This window comes from Scylla paramamosain, chromosome 41 (assembly GCF_035594125.1).
Source record: "Scylla paramamosain isolate STU-SP2022 chromosome 41, ASM3559412v1, whole genome shotgun sequence".
Classification (NCBI taxonomy): Eukaryota; Metazoa; Arthropoda; class Malacostraca; order Decapoda; family Portunidae; genus Scylla; species Scylla paramamosain.
In genome coordinates, this window is record NC_087191.1 from 12,266,967 (window position 1) to 12,289,743 (window position 22,777).

Consider the following 22,777-nt stretch of genomic DNA (forward strand, 5'->3'; position numbering starts at 1 on the left):
AGGGGAGTAAGTGAAGGGAGGGGAAGAAAGGGGTGGAGCCAAGAGAGAGAGAGAGAGAGAGAGAGAGAGAGAGAGAGAGAGAGAGAGAGAGAGAGAGAGAGAGAGAGAGAGACAGGTAAGGACAGGTAAGGATAACTCCATTAAATTCAACCTTACCGTAACCTAACATTAAATTCTCCCCTCATAAACAAAAAATATAAAATAAAACAATGAAATAAACGAACAAAATAAACAAATAAATCAAATACACACGATAACATAAAAAATACATTAATACAAGGTTAGAAAACGGAACAATACAAGGCAGGAAGGCAATTTAGAAGAGTTTGGCATAGCGTGGAAAAAAGAAAACGGAGGTGAGAAAGGATGCGTTATGTAACTCTTGGTATCAATATGCAGATTCGGCGAGACTTCCACTTCGGCTCAAAATTGTTAATAAATTTTTACCCTAATTTTCTTCGCTTAAGTTAGTTAGATTTTGTTCTTTTGTTCGTTTGTTTATTTGTTTGTTTGTTATTTTGTACGGGATTAGTAAAGCTGGAATGTGTTTTTTTTAAGCCGAAATTTAAAAAAAGATGCAGAATTTGAAAATATATCAAAGTTTTATCATTTTATCGCTTTTCTTTTATATTTTTTCTTCATTTTTCATTTTTTACGTGAACAACTGGAAAATATTTATGGATATTTCATGTATTTGCAATAGTAGTAGTAGCAGTAGTAGTAGTAGTAGTAGTATCACCACACACGTGAATTCATTACTACCACCACCACCACCACCACCACCTCCAATACTATAACTAATAAAAACTCCACCTCCACCACCACCACCACCACCTCCTCCTCCTGGTCGTTCAACCCAAACTACAGTAACCACCTCACGCCGTTAACATCTAAAAACACCCTCGTTCCTCCTTGTGACTCGTGATTCTCGCTATTAGCACTGGTGGTGATAATAACGGTGGTGGTGGTGCTGGTGCTGGTGGAGGAGGAGGAGGAGGAGGAGGAATGGTACTAGTAGTAGTAGTAGTAGTAGTAGTAGTAGTAGTACACAAAGGTGAACTACAACACTATTAGAGAGAGAGAGAGAGAGAGAGAGAGAGAGAGAGAGAGAGAGAGAGAGAGAGAGAGAGAGAGAGAGAAAAAAAAAAAAAAAAAAGAAAAAGAGAGAAAAAATAAGAATGCATTTTATGTCTTCACGGAAAACATTACACACACACACACACATACACACACACACACACACCGCGAAGTGACTCTGCAGATGACACACGTGGGCGAGCGGGGTTAACGAACAGATTGTAGTTCCGCGCGTCAGTTCAGTTAGATCAATCCGGTCAGTCAATCAGTCAATCAGTCTATCAGTCAGTCAGTCAATCAGTCAGTCAATCAATTAATTTTCTTTTTTTTTTTTTTTTTTTTTTTAGGAAGACAATTTTCCACCAGTCAATCAACAGTCAGTCAAAACAAAAAAAAAAAACATTTATCTTTCTAGTGTAGTTCTTCTCTATTTTAAAACAACGGTAGCGTAAACTTTCTCTCAATCTATCTTTGTCTATCTATCTATCAACAACAACAACAAGAGGAGGAGGAGGAGGAGCAAAAGTCATATTCCTTTGCTCAAGTCCCGTAAACACCCCGGAGGAGGAGGAGGAGGAGGAGGAGGAGGAGTGAGAAAAAAGAAGAGGAGGAGGAGTGAGAAAAAGAAGAGGAGGAAGAGGAGGAGGAGGAGGAGGAGGTGCAATACTTACAATAGAAGGAAGAGCAAGAAGAAAACAAAACACACACACACACACACACACACTTAAACACCAAAACACCAAAATAATGAAAAGAAAACGAGAAAATAACAAAAAAAGAGAAGCTGGCACCCGCACACCCCTCTTGTGCAGCGCTGCCACACACACACACACACACACACACACACTTCAGTTACCGCTAGTGTGTTGTGGGTGTGAAGTCGGTACAGCTTTACCTATCACAAGAGAAGTAGTAATAGTAGTAGTAGTAGTAGTAGTAGTAGTAGTAGTAGTCGTAGTAGTGCAGTCTGGAAATTCAAACGAACAAATAAAAAAAAAGAAAACGGATCAGAATGAAGTTGAGAGAAAATGACTGAAGAGAAGAAATGAAAGAAAAAGATGGAAGGAAGATGTTTGTGAGCTCATTCAATAAGTGAAAAGAAATATATATAGAAAAAAAAAATAGTGTGACTGGAATAACTTATAAAACTGTGTGTGTGTGTGTGTGTGTGTGCGTGTGTGTGTGCGAGATACGTACATCAGTAATATACACTTATTAATACTAACCTTACGAGTGTCAATGTATAATAATAATAACAATAATAATAATAAATTAACTGATAGTATAAGGGCAAACAGTAATAAATAATAATAAATAACTAATAAATGTATCTTAAATTTCAAAACATTTATCATAAGAGTTAATACTATCCTAACTTCAGCTGGAGCAATTTATACTCGAAAAAATAAACATAAGAAAATTAAAGAAAAGATAGAGAAGTTCATAAGAAATCAAGACTACCTATGTGAACCTAAAAAGCCACAAAATTTTAATAAATGTCTGTGATTTACCTTCACCGCGGCACACCTCAACGGGAAAATTGAACTGAACACCAACCAGTCCAGAAAACGAGTCACGAAAAGAAAACGAGATAATTTTTAAGGTAAACTTCACAATAACGAAGGAAAATGTATATATATTATAGAAAATTTGGAGGATAATAGAAAAGAGCAGAAATATCACGCCATAAGAAAGTGAAAATTTAAGTAAAAAAAAAAAAACAACGTAAAGACAGAAAACTAAGTGGAAATTTAAGGGGCCACTTCACAATAAACAAAAATTCTTTATATTACAGAAAATGGACGTATAAACAAGCTATAGAAAAGAAACACTTAAACAATGAAAAAAAATAAATAACTGAGTAAATAAAAAAATACATAAACCAAAGAAAATTTACGGGAAACTTTAAGATAAACAAGAAAATAGATAAAATAAAAACAGTACATACTTTAAAAAAAAGGACGAATAAGAAGAAAAAAGAGAAAATAAGAAAAAATAAGAAAACTGGAAACTGAAAAAAAAAATCTAAGCTAAAACACAAAAGCAAAAAAACGATTCCGCGTACCAAAGAAAACGGAGACACTAAGAAAACCTAGTCAATTTTAAGGATAACCACGAGTTTTTAAGGTCACCAAGTTGTCCACCAAGGTTCTCCAAGACACAAGTGGAATGGGAAGGTGGAGGCTGCTGCTCAGGAGGTGGAGGAACAGGGAGGAGACGGCCACGCTACTTGGCCTCGTCAGGTAATGCTTGTTTTAGCAGCAGTAGTAGTAGTAGTAGTAGTAGTTTTAATTTCTTGGTGTGTGTGTGTGTGTGTGTGTGTGTGTGTGTGTGTGTGCTTAGAATGATGTGGTATGGTGGTGGTGATGGTGGTAGTGGTGGTTGTTATTGTTGTTGTTGTTGTTGCAATAAAAAAAAAAAGATATGAAGAAGAAACAAACAAGAACAAGAAGAAAAACAAAGAAAAAAACGAAAAAAAGGAGAAACATGATAATAAGAACGATGTAAATAAAAAAAACAAATAAAACAACAAAAAAATAAATAAATAACGTACATTTTAACCCTTACCTTCCCTTCCCTCCTCTCGTCCCCCTCCCACCGTCCATCCCTCCCACCTCCAATACCCCCCTCTCTACCCCTCCCACGCCCCCCACAGGTACGTGCCTTACATCGCGTGTGTCGTGGCTCTCAAGGTGTACGTAGTGATGCTGCTGCTACACGTGCATGACGCCAAACAAGACTACATGGATTACAACGACTATGCTAATTACGATGACGCGCCGCCCAGGTGAGAGAGAGAGAGAGAGAGAGAGAGAGAGAGAGAGAGAGAGAGAGAGAGAGAGAGAGAGAGAGAGAGAGAGAGAGAGAGATTAACGAGAAAACATCAAAACATCCCGAAACACACCAAAACACACCAAAAAAACACACCCAAACACTCCAAAACACACTCAAAACACACCCAAACACTCCAAAACACACTCAAAACACACCCAAACACTCCAAAACACACTCAAAACACACCCAAACACTCCAAAACACACTCAAAACACCAAAAACACACCAAAACACACCAAAACACACTCAAAACACCAAAAACACACCAAAACACCAAAAACACACCCAAAACACCCCAAAACACCCGAAAAGATCATCCACACTTACTAACCATCTCGTCACTTCCCCGGTAGACACAAGCACCCCACTACCACCACCACCACCACCACAGAGGAGCCAGGGTGGAGGGAAAAGCAGGAGGTACTTTCACGCCTCAACACCACGACCATCCACCCATCATCCACCAACCGGACTCCGGATACGATATGGCTGTTTTTCAATCGGATTCCTCGCACAGCCGGCCAGACCCTCGTGTCACTTATGAAGAGTTTGGGTCCCGATTTAAACTACCAACACCAGGAGCATGTGTACAGGACGCCGTGGCAAAGGTAGTGGTGGTGGTGGTAGTAGTAGTAGTAGTAGTTGTTGTTGTAGTAGTAGTAGTAGTAGTAGTTCTAGTAGTAGTAGTAGTAGTAGTTGTAGTAGTAGTAGTAGTAGTAGTAGTAGTAGTAGTAGTAGTTCTAGTAGTAGTAGTAGTAGTAGTAGTTTAATTATTGTTCTCTCTCTCTCTCTCTCTCTCTCTCTCTCTCTCTCTCTCTCTCTCTCTCTCTCTCTCTCTCTCTCTCTCTCTCTCTCTCTCTCTCTCCTTTCCTCACCTCCTTTCCTTTCTCTCCCTTTAGTCCCTTAGTCTGTCCCTCACCTGTCCCTCCCTCTCCCTCTCCCTCTCCCTCACCTCTCACTCTCTCTCTCACCTTCCACCCACAGGCTAATGACGGAGGAGGAGCAGCGCAGTCTGGGCACGTGGTTTGAATATAATTTCTGGCCCAAAAGTTACGACCGCTTCTCCATGTTCATTAACTTCACCCAGCACAGGAGGTAAGAAAGGGGAGTTCCTCAAGGGGGAGTTTCTCAAAGCCATAAGGATGATTAGCAGGGTTTTCAAGGGTGTTTTTCCTATCAGTAATGAAGAAATGTTGTTAATCTGTCATTAGAACTGTGAAGACACCGTTAAAAAACTGTGTCACTTCGATTAGAGCCTTTTAAAAGCGTGTTTCTCTTTTTAATAGAGTGAGAGAGAAACACACACACACACACACACACACACACACATACTTTCTCACTTTCTCACTTCCTCTCTCTCTCTCTCTCTCTCTCTCTCTCTCTCTCTCTCTCTCTCTCTCTCTCTCTCTCTCTCTCTGAAAACCCGCGCAAAGTAATCAAAACACAAATAAAAACAAACAAAACAAATAAACAGCTAAATTAATAAGTCAAATAAACAAACAAATAGAATAAATAAACAAACAACAAAATATATAAACAAACAAAAAAGAAAACGATCTACTAACTTGACCTGACCTGACCTGACCTCCCCTTGGCTAGCCGGTACGTGACTATGCGCCCAGCCTTCGTGACCTTGGTTCGTGACCCCGTGGAGAAATACGCCTCTTACTTCCGGTTCAAGAGGGTGGACATCGAAAGGGTTAAGTTGGAGATGAGTGCACGTGAGAGGAAAACACCGGGGAGTGGTAAGTGGAGGAGGAGGAGGAGGAGGAGGAGGGAGTGGTGGTGGTGGTAGTGGTGGTGGTGGTGGTAGTGGTGGTGGTGGTTGGAAGAAAAAAAAAAAAAGGAAGGTTGGTAGGAAGGAAGGAAGGAATAAATAAATAAGATAGGAGTAAAAGAAGAAAGAACGAAAGAAAGGAAGAAAAGAAAGCTAGACAAAAAATAAATAAATAAATAAATAAAAAAGAAAAAAATCAATAACAAGAAAACAAAACAAACAGAAGAACAAACATAACCAAACACAACACATGACCCTTAAAATAACCTTTGACCTTCCCCCACTGTGACCCAGCGTAGGCCTGTTCCATTTAGTTGCTGTTATTATTATCATTATCATCATTATTACCGTTTTAGTCATTCAAGGTCACCCATTACCCGTGACAGGCCGCGTGTGGTACTGGCGAAAGCTGGACCAGTGTGTAGCGGAGGGTGACCTGGAGTGTGACCTCAGGGACGGGGCGCGGGACTTCACCTCTGCCATCCCCTTTCTGTGTGGTCAGCACGAGCAGTGTCTGTAAGTGTATTTTATCTTTGTTAACTCGAAATCCCCTTATAAATGATCGGAATCCTTTTTAAATTCACTAGATTCCCTTATAAACTCTCAAAATCCCCTTTATAAACTCTAAATTCTCTTATAAACTCTCGAGATTCCCTTATTAACACTAAACTCCCTTATAAATTTTCTAATCCCCTTATAAACACTCGAAATCCCCTTATAAATCATCGGAATCTATTTTAAATTCACTAGATTCCCTTATAAACTCAAAATCCCCTTTTAAACTCTAAATTCACCTTATAAATCACAATTCCCTTTACAAAACTACAAATGCAACGTAAACCTCCATATGAATTATCAAAACCCACGTAAATCTTAGAAACTCCCAAGATCCCTTTATAAAATCTCGAAAACCTTTAAAAATCCCAAACCATATACAAATCCCCTTATGAACCATACATAACATACTTATATATTTATAGCCTATCAAATACCCCCTTACAAACTCCCCTGAACACCCAAAAACCCACCCATAACTCCCACAATCCTCTGTACAGGCGCGTGGGTGACAAGTGGGCACTGCAGAAGGCGAAGTACAATGCAGAGTTTGAGTATTCAGTAGTGGGGCTGACGGAGCACTGGAATACGACCCTGGCTGTGCTCGAACATTACCTGCCTCTCTTCTTCCGCGGGGCACGCCAACGTTACTGGAGTGACGGTGAGAGAGAGAGAGAGAAAGAGAGCAAACCTGACACCCACAAACACCGTCATCTTTCCATTTATTAACACTTTCACCCACACACGAACACGTAACATCTTCACCCACACTTCTAACACACACCTGACCCTCACCCACAGAGTTCGCCAGCCAGCGGTACCTCAACAAGAACCCGAAGAAGTACAAGGCAATACAAGACGAGGTGAAGAAATTCCTGAAAGAGAGACTGGCCCTTGAATTTGAGCTGTACGAGTTTCTGCAACAGCGCCTACACTTGCAGCACCAGAGCCTTGCAGAAGTGCTCGGCCGCCCCACCACGCTCCTCCCCACCAAGCCGTCCCAGGTGCCCATGTGGGGGATCTGGGATAGGGTACAAAATGATCTAGCGCGTGATATTTAGACTTGTTTATTTATTTATTTATTTATTATTGTTTTTGTAATTTATTCTTTTGGGGGGCGGGGTTTGTTGTTTTTATTTATTGTTTGGTAAATGTTTTGTTTATTGTTATTTTTATTTATTTATTTTTTTTTTTAGGGAATTGAAGTAGTAATAGTAGTAGTAGTAGTAGTACTAGTAGCAGCAGCATCACCATTACCTATTTAATACCACCGCAAACTACCTATTTCGTATGAATAATAATAATAATAATAATAATAATAATAATAATAATAATAATAATAATAATAATCACCCCACGCACCACAAATTTATAAGAACCCATCACACACATACACACACACACACACACACACACACTGGTACTTGTAATAATAAAAGAGAATAGATTAATAATGTGATTAATTACCCAAGGAGGGACACAAGGAAACACATTAAACAAGCTTAAAAAGAAAAAGGAATAAATTGAAGGTGAAAGAATTTAACTAAACAAACCTTAATCAGTGTTGTTCTCTCTTCTCAGCCACAGCATCACCTATTGTTCCTCCTCTCACAGCCACACCACCTTGTTCCTCCTCTCACAGCCACAGCATCACCTCTTGTTCTTCCTCTCACAGCCACAGCATCACCTCTTGTTCCTTCTCTCAGCCACAGCATCACCTCTTGTTCCTCCTCTCAGCCACAGCATCACCTCTTGTTCTTCCTCTCACAGCCACAGCATCACCTTGCTCCTCCTCTCACAGCCACAGCATCACCTGTTATTCCTCCTCACACAGCCACAGCATCACTTCTTGTACTTCCTCTCACAGCCACAGCATCACCTCTTGTTACTCCTCACAAAGCCACAGCATCACCTCGTTCCTCCTCTCATCCAGAACATCTTGTTCCTCCTCTTCACAGCCACAGCATCACCTCTTGTTCCTCCTCTCACAGCCAGAGCATCACCTTGTTCCTCCTCTCACAGCCAGAGCATCACCTTGTTCCTCCTCTCACAGCCACAGTATCACCTCTTGTTCCTCCTCTCACAGCCAGAGCACCACCTTGTTCCTCCTCTCACAGCCACAGCATCACCTCTTGTTCTCTCCACGACAGCATCACCTTGTTCTCCACCACAGCATCTTGTTCCTTCACCATGGCATATATTTTCACATCACTAGATCGATTTCCCTCTAACCACAGCATTAGTTGACCTCTCTACCCTCCCTATCAGGATCTTTTCATCTCTACAACAACTTTTTAAACTCCTAAGTACGCCATCATTACCTCTTCATCACCTTTAGTACAGCAATAATCTCTCTAACTAAAGCATCTGTTCACCTTTTCATATTGACATTCAGGTGACCAAGTTCTAATTTCACCTAACTAGTATTAATGAGCTTTGCCTTCATCTAATCAACTCAACTTAACAAACCATTAGATCCTTGAGATAACTTTCATTATGCTAGAGGACACTTCATCAGTCTCCTTGTCACATCCCCAACCAGCAAGTGATGTCCTACGGTGACTAAGGCCCACTATTCTGAAATGATTAAAGCTTTCAGGGCTACTATTAAAAGCCAGTGGGGTTTGTCAGGTTCTCAAGGGTGTTTTTCCTCTGATGCAGTCTATTAAACCTTTACTAGAATATAAAACACCCTGAAAATATCCTTGAAAATCCACATCTTTGCCAACAGCCAGTTAAAAAACACGACAAAATGCTCAAAACAAGAACGTGGGCCTTAGTGCGAACAGGTAAGGTAAGAAAACATTAACAGTAGCTGTGAATCCTTTATTAAGACAGAGCACGCTAGTAGTACAGCCACACACACACACACCAGAAGGACAACGGTAGACTCACATATACCATCAACTCTCCACTACCACCACCACCATCACCACCATCCGAAACATCATCCAGCTCGCGAGACACGGTCGTTCACCTCACGCACATCCCTGGATCCACCGCGATGCACACCAGCTGTCACCACTCATGTACCCGCCACCACCACCACAACCAGCACATCTCAAGCTTTCTCCATCTGCACATCTCAGGGTATCAGTCACATCTTTCTTCCAGTACATGCACATACCAGTCATGTGTCTCTCCCCAACCCTTATCTACCTTGGCCCTACCGTCGCTACCTACCACTGAGCTGTTTGCCTTCTCTCGTTCTAAGTGACGCGCGCGCTATCCCTGTAGTAACTTTAGTTTTGATAACGAAGCCTAAGGTGACATCCACACTGACTGACAAAGGTGTCCCAGGGAAGATGGTACTAAATTTAATGGTGTGGCTTTTTTTTTTTAATGAACTACTACTGAGAAACATCCAGATCACGCCAAGGGAAAGGTATAGTGCAACGCATCCACCAGACCAGCTCCTGTCGTCACACACACCACTCGGCCACCCACTGGCAGGACACGCACTTTTGTACCTTCCTACAATTTAATATTTAGAAACTCACAGCACACACTTTTAATAAAGGGCCTGTATGGAGTCATGTACACCTCGTATATGAGTGAAATCTACATAAATGTTATTGATATCTTGGGTGAAATGAATGGAAGGAAAAAAACAATGTCTTATAATTTGTGAGACTATTCCTTATCAACCGTACAGAAATACACTCATGCCAAAAAACTAAAATCAGAATTCTTTCATTTATGACTGAGAAAGCTTGTGGTTAACACAAGGCCTGCTTGTTAAATCTTACATGGCTCTGTCACACCTCCTTTCAACGGCGGGTCAGAGGAGAGCAGGAAGGCTGGCGGCGCTGTCGCCTCACTACTACTACTACAAATCCAATGAACAATTATTAATACCAAAGAAAACATGGAACAAAACACACTTCCATTGTTAAAGAAGAATACCAGCACTGCATCTTACTTCATAAATCATAAATGCCACATTGGACAAGCCACAAGGGCAAGTCTTCCACTCTGAGAAGATTCAGCATAGAACAATATACTGACAAGCCTTCCTGCCTCCGCCTGCCCGCTTCTGACCACCATGCTCAACACACAGACTTTGTACTGTGATTCCCAGGTCAGTGACCTCGGCAACACTGAGAGGTGAGGTCAGGTGAGGTCAAGGTAATAATTGCCCCTTCCCCAGAATATGTATTTGTAATGTAAAGCAAGAGGTTTATTGCCATGAACACATTTTTGCCCAAAGCTTTTAAGACTGAAATCTCTTCCTTTCACACAATTTTTACACAACTCAAATTCATCGGCAATACACTTCCACCTCTTATACTTTCCTAGACAAGAATTGAAGGAAAAAGACTTGTGCAGTAGTGCTCAGAGACAGAATGCTAAGCAATAAGATCTGTTGAGCAGGGTGTTAAAGGGGCAAGAGTCTACACTAGACCAATGAGACTCATGCACTTTTTGGTTACCATAAACAGATGCACTCGAAGTATTAAAATAGAGGCCAATGCTCATACACGACTTCCAAAATATATCAATTTGTAGCATGACACACACTCACAGCTTGGCCTTCCTAGTCTACACACTCAGGGCTTCCTCGGTCACACCTCACACTGGCAAATATCGAGTCTGTGATTAGAGTGAGAAACATGATAATAACTAAGTGAAGCAGCAAGCAATTCCAGGTGCACTCAGTCCCTCCGCGCGGCCGTCCCCTGTGGCCAGGCGGGACGGCCGTGGGAGCACGCACGTCGTACCGGGAATCACGAACCTCTCACCATTTTGCAGTAAACAAACACACTATATACAAGACTCCTGGTTCCACACTGTTCACATAGGGCGAACAGCTACACTATTTGGGGGGGAAAAAGCAAGAAAGTGTGACCTTAGATTACATTGGTGTCATGAAGCAGGTTGGAAAAAATCAACTGTCAACTGTAACATTTATAACAGCATTTCATGAGAACGGTATGGAGCCAGGCTCATGGTACTGATTGTTGCCTCAGCCCTCCCCGCGCGTCAGGGGAGCGTAAGGGCGGCGCCGTTACGCTTCCCTAAGAGCGGGGAGGCTCTCTCTCACGCGACTGAGACTTCCACACCCACTTAACCAAACTTTTTGCACAACCCTGGCATTGGCAAGCTCTGCCATCCACACGTCCATACCACTCTCAGTACAATGGAGCTGTCACACACGCCCGGTCACTTTCCTGGGGGCAGGAGCCACACTCGGGCCTGCCCCGGGAGGCTACACACAGCGAGAGGAGCGCTCGTACAATCATACCATGTGTTCCGCTACGGCTGCAACACTCGAGGCTACACCCACCCATACATGACCACCACACCAAATGATACACACTAAGCGTGAATATTATTATAGTTAAAGTGAATACTATGCTAAGTCTATGGAGCATGCTTGAGACAAGGGAAGAGGGAGTGTTGACATGACCACACACACATAACACCCCTGAGCCACCCCCTCTGCCTTTGCAGGCCGCTAAGATTATAATATTCAGCACACTCAAAAATGGATGTAAACATTCTGACATCACCATCATCATTCTTCAACTACTACTTGTTCATGGCCTGGTGTCATCATCCACTCCTCACCCATCCAGGTCTGCCGTACATCTGTCATCTCTCTCTTACATATCATACCTGTTGTACTTGTCACGGCCCCCCTGAGAAGGCCCCCAAGACCCCCCCTGACTGCCATCACCCCAGCTCCCCCCACTGGAGCCCCCAGTGCCCCAGCTACCATGACTACCTCCTCCTCCACCTCCAGTCTGGTTAACTGGAGGAGGGTTGCTCGGGGGACCCCCCTGGCTCGGCTGCCCCCCCTGGCTGTACCCCGGAGCCTGAGTCCCGTCCTGGTTCTGCTGCTGAAGGTTCCCCAGAAGCCCCCAGCTGGCCTGACTGAGAGCTGCCAGCATGGGCATAGTCAGCGCCCCCATATTGAGAGGGTTGACATTCTGCCCACTGCCCTGCCCCCCCTGACCCGACCCCAGCCCCAGGGACGTGCCAAGAGCAGCCAGGTTGGGCATGTCCCGACTCCCCCCCTGATTCCAGCTTCCCCCATTGTTCATACCCCCACCATAACTGCCGTACTGCCCATAACGGCCATCCATGCGCCCGCCACGCCCAAAAGGGCCGCGGTTTGGGTCACTCTTGGGCGCGGCGTTGGACACATGGACAGACGTGCCCTTCACTATGTGGTCCTCCCCACACAGATTCTGAGCTACTTCAGGATCTAGGAAAGTGACAAAGGCAAAGGCCCTGAATGGCTTAGGAATGAAAACATCGGTGACCTCACCAAACTTGCTGAAGTACTCGCGCAGGTCGTCGGCGGTGATGTCTTCGGTGCAGCGGCCGATGAACACCTTGCTGTTCACCTGCTGAACTTGGCCTTCCTGCAGGGGGACACCAGTTAGTAACACACAACCCCGGAAGCCCAATAAGGTGAAGGCGGCCCCAGGAGAGCTGGCGACTCCAGCCGGCGCAAGGGACTGGCAGCTAGACTGGCCGGGGCACAAGGCTGGGCAGAATGTGGTTGGCCATCGTTTCAATACTAACTGGTCAATGCTGCTCATTGAGTGTTGAGCTAAATGATTGAAGGGGCCTTCACACTAGGCACATTTCCCCCAACCAACCAACCATGGCTTGCTTGGTTGGTTGGGTATGCGATGAGCAAGCGTTGATCAGCCTTGCTCACCGTTCAGTCGGTGAGCCATTGCTCATACTAGGACCAAAACACCAAAGAAGCTTTTCGTGTATCATCAATAAGTCATTAAATACTCAATTAAAGCTAAGAACTAAAAAAGCTGAATAAAATTTGAAAGAACATGTTGACCTCTGGTCGCAATGAAATGATTAATAGGATAGGTTCTACATTGATACGTCAGAAACTCTTAGGAAGTCATTGATGAGTGACGTGCAATCTTTAAGGATATTAAGTTGAAAGTAGCCTTTTCCCCAACATTATGCTATTAGTCATAATATTGTCATAATAGTTAAAACATGAACGGTGGCTTACGCGCGGCGGAAGATTCCCCATGCCTGGCCAATCAGCGTGCGACGCCAAACCCATCGGCCATTGAAACTCGTTGGCTCCAAAAGGTTGCTGTTGGTCGTACAGTGAGGCGCTCTGTCCCAATGTGAGGGGATCAGGAGGTTGTTGGTGAAACGAGCAACCGTTTGGATGAGCAATGGTTGGAGGAAATGTGCTAGTGTGAAGGCACCTTGACTCTCTCATGATAGCAGTGACTGAATGGATGGCAAGCTGATTTTGGTCTTGACAACAAAACTGAACACTGACAACAATGGCATGAGTCTTGAGATTTTGGAAGCATGATGACTGATTCTAATAATTTCACTTCTTTTTTTTTTTTTTTTCAGATTTTGTTTTCTGGATTAGCACTCATCCAGAGGCTTCAAATGGAATACATGACAACTACAAAGGATGGAGAAAACTGAATGAGCCAACCACAGCAGCATCTGACCTCTCAAACCAGACTGGCTGATCAAGTTGGCATGCAATATTTACAATTACATATTGAAATCAACATTATTAGTCCACTGGCCTTTTGGCATACAAGTATATCAGGGGGGGTGGGATGGGGAGGGGTATATCTTATCCTATATATACACACAATATATCACAACATACATATATCAGAAAGGTAATAATAATAATAATAATGAATAATAATAATAAAGTTAAATATTTCATCAAGAGATATATACACAAATATATTCATGGCATCTTTTTCTGACTGTTCTAACACCCAGACAGAACAAGACTTACATAACAAGGGTGGGTTACCTTCGAGTTGGGAATCTTCACATCACACAGCCGGCCATCAATCATGTGCCGCTGGGAGAGGACGCGCACCTGAGTCTCGTAATTGCCAAATCGAATGAAACCAAACCCTTTACTCTGGTTGGTCTTGGGGTCCTTCTTAACCTGTGAGGGAGAGGGAGAGAGCCTTGGTTAGTGGACATGGCAAGGATAACACAACTAAATAACAATAACAACAGTGACATAAACAACTGGCTTCAAGAATAACACTATAAGAAAATCAGTTAACATCCCTATATAGCTGACTTCCCTACACAAACCTGGCTAAGTATTGGGTTAAAGACAGGTTAGGTGAGTTTCATTAATGTGACCTAGACTGACCTAATGGAAGGGTGAGCTATGATAGGGTAAGTTAGGTCAAGTTTAGTTATATACTGACCTAAGGGAGGGACAGTTTAGTTCAGTTGATCTAACTTAACCTAACCCACTCTAAAGATAGGTGATTTATATACATTTATATACATCTATCTCAACAGGTACTAATGATGACAGGGGATGTATAACCCTTAATAATCTTATGTATTTCCTCACATACACCAGACTATACAAGGCTTGATGTTTGAGTGCATTCAGCCACACAAACACACACAAACACAAACACACACACACACACACACACACACACACACACACACACACACACACACTGCATATCAATAGCATCCCTAACACCCGTCACTCTCGCTCTCTGCATACCATTCCCATGATCACACCCTCACTATCCTGCAACCATTCTGTACACACCCATATCTTGCCTTACCACTTATCCTTAAAACACTTATCATTCATCTTTACTTCACCTACACCTTGTTATACTCATCATTTACATTATCTTAACTCTTACACATACAGACCAACACTCCAGCTATCAGGTCCAGCAAAGAACACCTCCTTCCCCCAACCCGAACACCTCCCAGCCAGTACAGCACAGGCCAGCAAGGGTGCCTAACCAACCATGACCTTTAAACTTGCACAGGTGGGAATAAAAGAACAGGACGGTGATGCATGCTCGCTAAGTGTGCTGTACATACAATGCTACACCTGCCCATCACTGCCACCACCACCGTAGCCTTGCAGATGAGCCCCCACCACTCGCATGAAGGTTTGTTGGTGTTTTTCATTTTTTGGTGAGTCTTTTGTAACATTATGAAGTGGTGGTGTTATATCTAGAAATATACTTAAGAACCTGGTTATTTTTCAAGGATGTCTTTAATGTTGATAGTTTAACAGGATTTCTACACCGGCAAAGGGAAAAATGCCCTTATTTATTGTTGGGATCTAAGATTTTCAAAGACATCTTCAATTTCTGTGATAGTTTGACAGGATTCTATGCCTTCAGCAGGAAAATAGCCCTTATGAACCTGATTAGTCCACACAACATAAGCATTGTATACATAAAGAATTGCAAAAGGGTGGCTGGCTTATACTGAACAGCTCATTAATACTCCACTTCTTGCTAACTTTATCACTGTCTTCCCTATCACACATCACCTTATCTGGGCCCTTCCTTAGTTAACCCTCCTATCACCACCTGTCTTCCCTATCACACATCACCTTATCTGGGCCCTTCCTTAGTTAACCCTCCTATCACCATCTGTCTTCTCTATCCACATCACCTTACCTGGCCTCTTCCTTTACTAAACCTATCACTGGCCCCTTCCTTTACTAAACCTATCACCAAATGCCTTTCCTATCCACATACCCACCTACCCTTCTCAAACTAGCTAGTGTCAGCAGCGACCACACGACTGCTAAGGAATTCCACTCACCCACCCGTCTCTTCGTGAACCAGTTCCGACCAATCTCCTTCACAAACCTGCTCTTATCTAGCTTGTACCTGTTACCGTGAGTTCTGTCCTGAATATTTACAATGAGACTGTCACCTCTTGCGCCTCCAATTATAAGTTTGTATCCTTATGATGTTGCTTAATGTACTCTGACTGTTACTCATTGGTAGGGTGGTCAGTAAGCATGGGGGTGGTAAAACAGCTGGCTTTACCTCACACTTGGCTCTCTACTTCCTCTGTTATCATCTGGCTATTACAGCATTATCTCACACAAGTGGCATTTTCACAGAGAGAGAGAGAGAGAGAGAGAGAGAGAGAGAGAGAGAGAGAGAGAGAGAGAGAGAGAGAGAGAGAGAGAGAGAGAGAGAGAGAGAGAGAGAGAGAGAGAGAGAGAGAGAGAGAGAGAGAGAGAGAGAGAGAGAGAATACATTAAACATATCACTTGTGCCAATGCTGTGAAGGTTAATATTTAAAAACCTGCTGCTCCTACTTTAAATATCTAAGAACTAGAGGGTATTAATTACATCCACACAGCAGCAGACTCACTCATGACTCACAGCGCTTACTCAACACCACCTCACACAGCACCACACACTCACACCTCAGGGTAGAACAAGAAATAATGCATTCAAACTTGAGAAATCCAGGTTTAAGAAAGAGAAAGGAAGGAATTGGTTCTAAAACAGAGGTGGATGAATGCAATGGACGCACCAATGACACTTCACAACCCAATACTAACTTGGCGCACACACACACACACACACACACACACACACACACACACACACACACACACACACACACGCACACCAGTGCCCAATACACAACCTCACACTCAACACACAAACACAAACACACACACACACACCAGTCCCCAAAGCTTACCTGAGCCATGAGAACTTCCCCAAAAGGCTCAAAATACTCGCGCAGTTCCTTCTCGGTAGTCTTCCATGGCAGCCCGAGCACAATGAGATCAGAGCACCTTTGTTTGCTTTCCATGCGTTTGGTTTTTGACATGGAACTCTCAAGGTGGTCATCGCTCTTGCGCTTGTTTTCTGTAGGGTAGAGAAATGACATCCGTGAGTGACAGTTGTGTTTGTGAGTGACGGGTGAGTGTGCGTGTGTGTGTGTGTATGGGCAAGTGTGACGATTAGCTAGATTTTACGGTACGGGAAGAAATGAAGGGTTTGTGATGGTTAGTGTGTGTTTGAGTGATGGTTAAACTTACTGTAGGGGAGAGAAATGGTGTGGGTGATAGATCTTACAGTAGGGGAGGGGTGAAATGGTGTTAGTGATGGTTAGTTAGATCTTAATGTATGGGAAGAAATACCGTGTGTGTGTGTGTGTGTGTGTGTGTGATGATTAGCAGGTATGAGTAATCTTAATATAGGAAAATTGAGGTTTGTGCAAGTGATAGTACATCTCGCAATATGGGGAAGAAGTGACGGGTGTGCAAATACTGGTTATCTAAATCTTAATACAGAGGAGGAGAGGAAATCCCAAGTGATGCATACCTAACAGAAAAAAATGTGCGTAGAGTAACGAATCCTTTTGTACAGGGGATAAGGTGTCCGAGAAACTGATCTTTCTATAGGGGAAGCAAAGTATAAGAGTAACAAGCGTTTTGCAGTGAATATACGGTGCCTGGGTAATGAATCTTTCTAAAGGGGAAGAAGTAAGGCCGTTCTCCATAATGACCATCCAAATTTTACTGTATTGCCAGAAATAAGATAGCCAAGGATACCAGTTCACCCAGGGCTTACTACAGGGAGAAAAATAATAATCCTAAGAGTAACGATCATTGAAGAACATAAGAACATAAGGAATAAGGGAAGCTGCAAGAAGGGACCGGGCTTACACGTGGCAGTCCTTTGGTATAGGAGCCACAAAATCACTCCAGGGTAAATAATCATCCTCACTTGACGGTTGGCTAACAAATAAGGCATTGGTTGGTAATTGTAAACCTGAACTTACTTAGTTAACCATACAGCAAACTCCACAAAGCAAGAATATAACACTTTTTTTGGAGTAATCTATTAAATGTATCCTCCAACAGTGAGAATATGACTTCTTTGGTATAATCTATTAAATTTACCCTCCACAGTGCAATAGTATGACTTTTTTTTTGGTATAATCTATTAAATGTATCCCCCAACAGTGAGAATATGACTTTTTTTGGTATATATTAAATTTATCCTCCAAAGTGCAATATGACTTTTTTTTAACATAACCTACTAAATTTACCCTCCATAGTGCAGTAATGTAACTTCTTTTTGGCATAATCTATCAAACATATCCCTAACAACACCAACTTTTGAAATACACACAGGTCTGAGATTTAGCTTAAGCGACCAGGTAGACAGGGAGGTACACCAGCATTAGAAGGAAGACCAGAAGAAAATAAACAGGATCTATGAAGCCAGTAATAAGGACAGGACAAGAAGTAACAGATTCAAGCCACACTTTCACCTTCACCTGACCTATTTCATTAAGAGACAGTTACTTATCGAATAGGATCAGTAACTAACACACACAGTATCCAGGATGCAAGTGGATTCAGAAGGAAGACTCAAAGCAAGAGGTGAATGTGGACAGATGTAAGTGGATAAAGGTGGGTGGGGATGCTAAATGAAGGTGGACAGGATAAGTGGATACAGATGGACAGGATAGATGGGCAAAGGTGGACAGGCATGGTAGGTGGATACAGGTGGATAGGACAGGTGGACTGGGATGGTAGGTGGATACAGGGGGGGAGCAGGGAATGATAAGTGAATACAGGTGTTATTAAAGAATGTCACATGGGAGTCTATCAGTTAACAGCACCACCACTTCCTGAACCGTTTTCATAAGACATAAATGAAGTGGAATACTTATACAATCTAAAGAAGACCGCCTTTATATATAACAAGATACAATAACCAAATAAAGAAATAAACTAAACAAGCTATTATAATTTCATTCGCATTAAATTCAGTAAAAAAAAAAAAAAGAAAAAGAAAAATATATACAACCATGAACAAACCTTATCAACAAACACGCACACACAAACACACAAACTAACGAACACAAGCGAGAGCGCAGTGGCATGGCGGCGGCGGCGGCGGCGGCGTCCACAGCGGGAACACTAAAAATAGCACAATTTGGCGACGTTGACGATAAAAAGTACATAAAAAGCATCACTAGTTTGAGAGAATGGTAAGCAGTCACTCCCAGGGTGAGAGAAGAAGCTGGGAGGGGCACGCGGGAGAGGCGGGAAGGGGGACGCAGCTTGGCGGGAGAGGGAGGGAGAGGAAGGGCGAGAGAGGCAGAGCGGGAGGCAGAGTGAGCGCCGGCCGGGTGAGGAGGGGGAAAGATGGAGGTACCGGGGGTTGAGACGCGGTGCATCCTCCCAGACCTACATCAACCAGTATACCGGCCGGCACCTCTCCCCCATTCACCGCCACGCAGCCAGACCCATGAATGACCCAGGGCACCGCTGGGAAAGGCGCCCCTCGGACCTACACGACTCGACATAGGAAAGCAAGGGAGATGGTTGGCGTTACATAATAACCCACGGCAACAGGAGCTCAGAGGCGTGGCTACCCGGCGGCGTGTGATTACCCCCTCCCCCATCCCTCATTTTGCCTTTCCTCGCCACCCCGGGCCTCCACTACACCGGTGTGAGGTGGAACACGTGTGGATGAGCCAACCCGTCACCCACTGGCCCCCACGCTCACCCACGACTTAGGAAATGGCCGGGAAATGAATAGAATGAGAGGGGCTGCGCGAGGCCTACCGAATTTGATATATTTAACGAGATACGGGTGTTCTACGTGGCTTACGAACAAGTACGGTTACCAGTGCCACGTATTTCCTAAGTGTGTTAGCGTACAGTGGCGTAACACAGCGTGGGAGGCGAGAAACACTGGCGGTTGAAGGTATGCGCGGGACAGTATCTTGGTAGTGGTAATGGCCGCCGCCAGACCGCTATAACACCAACGATTCTTGCCGCATTCCACCCCCCACACCCGCACAGCGCCGCACACCACAACCCACGGATCAAATACATCTGAACACGTGGCCCAAACATTCATCGGCAGCGGGAGAAGCCGGTAAAGTAAATATATACGGCGAGAAATGGCTACCAACAGACGTCCTTCCCTTAAAAAATGCCGATACCGGGAGATTCTGAGCACCCGCGCTTGGGAGATCACGGGAAGCCACCACGGGCACCCAGCACTGGCCACCGCACCCCCAACCCTTCGTCAGGAGCGGGAAAAACCGGTAGAACTAGAGAAAACTGCGATAATGGCTGCCAGACCCTAGCTAGACTTCTAAAAACCCCTGCAAGTCCCCCCCATCCCTCAGCAAAACGCACATCGCCACTCATCTCGTATACACTAATAATACAAAGGCGCCATTCAAACCCTCACGGAGTACGAGAAACCCCGGGAAAGCTAAAATAACTACGCAAAATGGCTACCAGCGCCCCTCATTCCTAAACACCCCAATACACTCAACACCGCAGCTTACACAACACATCCCCGAAACACACATTCACAAGAAACACATCACCTCTACCCTAGACGGACGCGAGGAACACTAGGAAGGCGAAAATGTTCCCTAAAAAACACAGAAAGACTGGTAAATGGCCTCAGATCTCACCAGACTCCGTAACACTGGCCAACTCAAGTCACTGCAACACAAATATAGATACCAGGCACAAAAACTGGTAACAGAAACCTTCCTTACACAAAAGAAACAACAAAAATGACTAAATAACTCACAAATCCCATCGGGAAATTACTGGAAGCCACACACACACACACATACACACACACACAGCCTCACTCCTTATCCCAGCACATTAAAAGCCTAACCACACGCAAAACACAACAAACAACACTAAATAAACGCAGAAAACCGAAATGCAAGCCCTGAAACCCTGAAATGTGGCTACAGGCGGGCCGGCATACTTACCCCACTTAACCCTAAAGGCCCTAAACATCCCTGCAGACACCCTGATGCACCCTAAGCTTACGAGAAACACGAGAAGGCGAGAAATAAGCCACGAGTTAAGACTAAGATAGCCAAAAGGAATTATTACTACCAGAGAACTGATACGCAAGAAACCCTAACCAGAGCCCTAATAAGACCCTGATATATCGAAAAATACATGAAAAAAAAATAGAGATGCATAAATCACACATAATAAGCTAAAACAAAGCATGGAAACGCAAAAAATAACTTTATAAACCTAAAAAATGGCTGCCAACTGACCCCAAACAACCGAACGCAAACCAACTCACGCACGAACTCAACACAACGTCAAACTGAACAAAATAACGCAAATAACGATTTCAACGCCTCAAGAGCACTAATATAACCACAAAACCGGCCTCAGAACCTCACAACCGGCCACCATCGTCGCGTAACCGAACCAAAGTAGACCAACCCACGCCAGAACCCAACAGAACCTAGATGCCATGAAGACAACGCAAGAAAACGAGGATACGGACCTTCAAATGCAAAATTACACATAAAACCGGTGCCTGAACCTTAAATATGGCTACTAAATATGAAACTCGTACCAACTTAACCTTGCTCAACGTTCGCTATTAACAAGAAGCCTCACCTTTCGGGAAGACGCAGAAGAATACATAGTTCCAGCCTTCGTCCGGAGCGTGCAGCCTGCCATCCACCAGCCTCACGCCTCTCATAGATCGACTCTCGGCATGGCGGTACTTCAAGCCACACGCACCGGGAAATTGTGCCACGAGGGTTGACAAAAGCAGGGTGTTGTCATCCTCAGTGGGGATCTCAATGGGCTCGTCGTTCTCGTCCTCGCACACTTGAATGTAGCAGCTCATATTGACCATTAGGGGGTGTACGGCCAAGGTTCAGTGCAGCGTCCTCCTGCGGTGTGTGTGTCCTCCGCGGCGCGTCTCTTTGCCGTGCCTCCCCGCGCTCCACTGTCTGTCCTCCCCGTGACGTCACTGGCGTTGCCCACCTCGTTTTCTGGTTCTTTGTCATGATTGACTTTTCATGGTTTGGGTTTTTTATTTTGTTTTCTTTTGTTGATTTGTTTGGTTTATTTTTTTGTTTACTTTTTTGTTAGTTTTGCTGTCTGGAACTTGGTATTAAGAAAGTTTAGGTTTTTTCATATATCTTTAGTCATTTGTACTATTCGCCACCTTTTTAAAAGTTCGTCCCCTCATAGTAATGTATAGTGAGTTTTTGTCTTCATTTTTTTGGTTTGTTTTAGTATTTCATTCTCACTACTAAGGGAATTTTTATTAATATCCCTATCACCATCCACTATTTTCTACTTTCTCATAGTCTCCCCCACTATTTTTCATCCATTTTCTCTTTCTCTAATCTGTATTTACTTATATTGTGTAATACATTTTTTTCCTTGTTATGTTTCTAATTACTATTAATAAAATTTAAGTTCATCCATGCATCCTTGGTAGTTTTTCTTACAATTATCTACCCTGTCCACCTTTAACCCTTTAATAGTGCATGGTAAATATAATGTTTACCTACTCTTTTTCTTTAATCACCTGCAGTCTTACCACCAAATAAGCTTAATGAATTACCCTTGTGTTTAGTACCTTCTCAATTCAGCCTGACTCATTCTTGCATCACGTTCTTTATTCTCGCTTCTCAAACTCCCAAAACACTTCCATATGTCACCCCATGCTAATCTTCTCTGTATCGTTCCATTTTTTTGTATATGAACCGCCGAAGCAGATACATCATCACACCTATATTAATCACTTAGTTTATTTTCACGTCTTTAATCTACCCTGTTCTCTTTCAAGCCCCCCAAACATTGCCATACATTGTTACGTCACACCTGTTAGTTTGGAAGATCGAGAGAGAAGTAACAAAGAACGGGAGAAAGAGAAGCAGCAAGAAGAATGAGTGATAAAAATTCATAAAGGA

General features: G+C 43.4%; 3 protein-coding genes across 6 annotated transcripts in view; 1 reads left to right on the plus strand and 2 right to left on the minus strand.

Annotated features, from left to right (window-relative positions):
* The window catches only part of LOC135093029 (probable E3 ubiquitin-protein ligase HECTD2), a 29,300-nt gene extending 23,100 nt beyond the window's left edge, over window positions 1-6,200 (minus strand). The window contains exon 1 of the mRNA XM_063991888.1: window positions 6,067-6,200. The gene's annotated coding sequence lies outside the window, so the exon portion shown is untranslated. The remainder of the gene's footprint in view (window positions 1-6,066) is intronic.
* Window positions 1,929-7,783, plus strand: LOC135093031 (heparan sulfate 2-O-sulfotransferase 1-like). The gene is made up of 9 exons (XM_063991893.1): window positions 1,929-1,986; window positions 2,873-3,320; window positions 3,734-3,865; window positions 4,266-4,520; window positions 4,897-5,007; window positions 5,512-5,657; window positions 6,076-6,205; window positions 6,745-6,905; window positions 7,046-7,783. The coding sequence occupies exons 2-9, from the start codon at window positions 3,247-3,249 to the stop codon at window positions 7,303-7,305; spliced, it is 1,269 nt and encodes a 422-aa protein (XP_063847963.1). The 5' UTR covers window positions 1,929-1,986; window positions 2,873-3,246; the 3' UTR covers window positions 7,306-7,783.
* A 1,272-nt stretch (window positions 7,784-9,055) lies between these two features.
* On the minus strand, window positions 9,056-21,816 carry LOC135093030 (TAR DNA-binding protein 43-like). Of its 4 annotated transcripts, none has more exons than XM_063991890.1 (5): window positions 21,465-21,816; window positions 16,736-16,905; window positions 14,028-14,168; window positions 13,239-13,349; window positions 9,056-12,615 (listed from the first exon to the last, which is right to left on the minus strand). In XM_063991890.1, exons 1-5 carry the CDS (start codon window positions 21,706-21,708, stop codon window positions 11,851-11,853), a joined length of 1,431 nt encoding a protein of 476 aa, XP_063847960.1. In that variant the 5' UTR covers window positions 21,709-21,816; the 3' UTR covers window positions 9,056-11,850. The 4 variants fall into 4 exon arrangements, with proteins under 4 accessions (XP_063847960.1, XP_063847959.1, XP_063847962.1 ...); XM_063991889.1 differs by having other exon boundaries at window positions 14,010-14,168; XM_063991892.1 differs by lacking the exon at window positions 13,239-13,349.
* Between the last annotated feature and the right edge of the window lie 961 nt (window positions 21,817-22,777).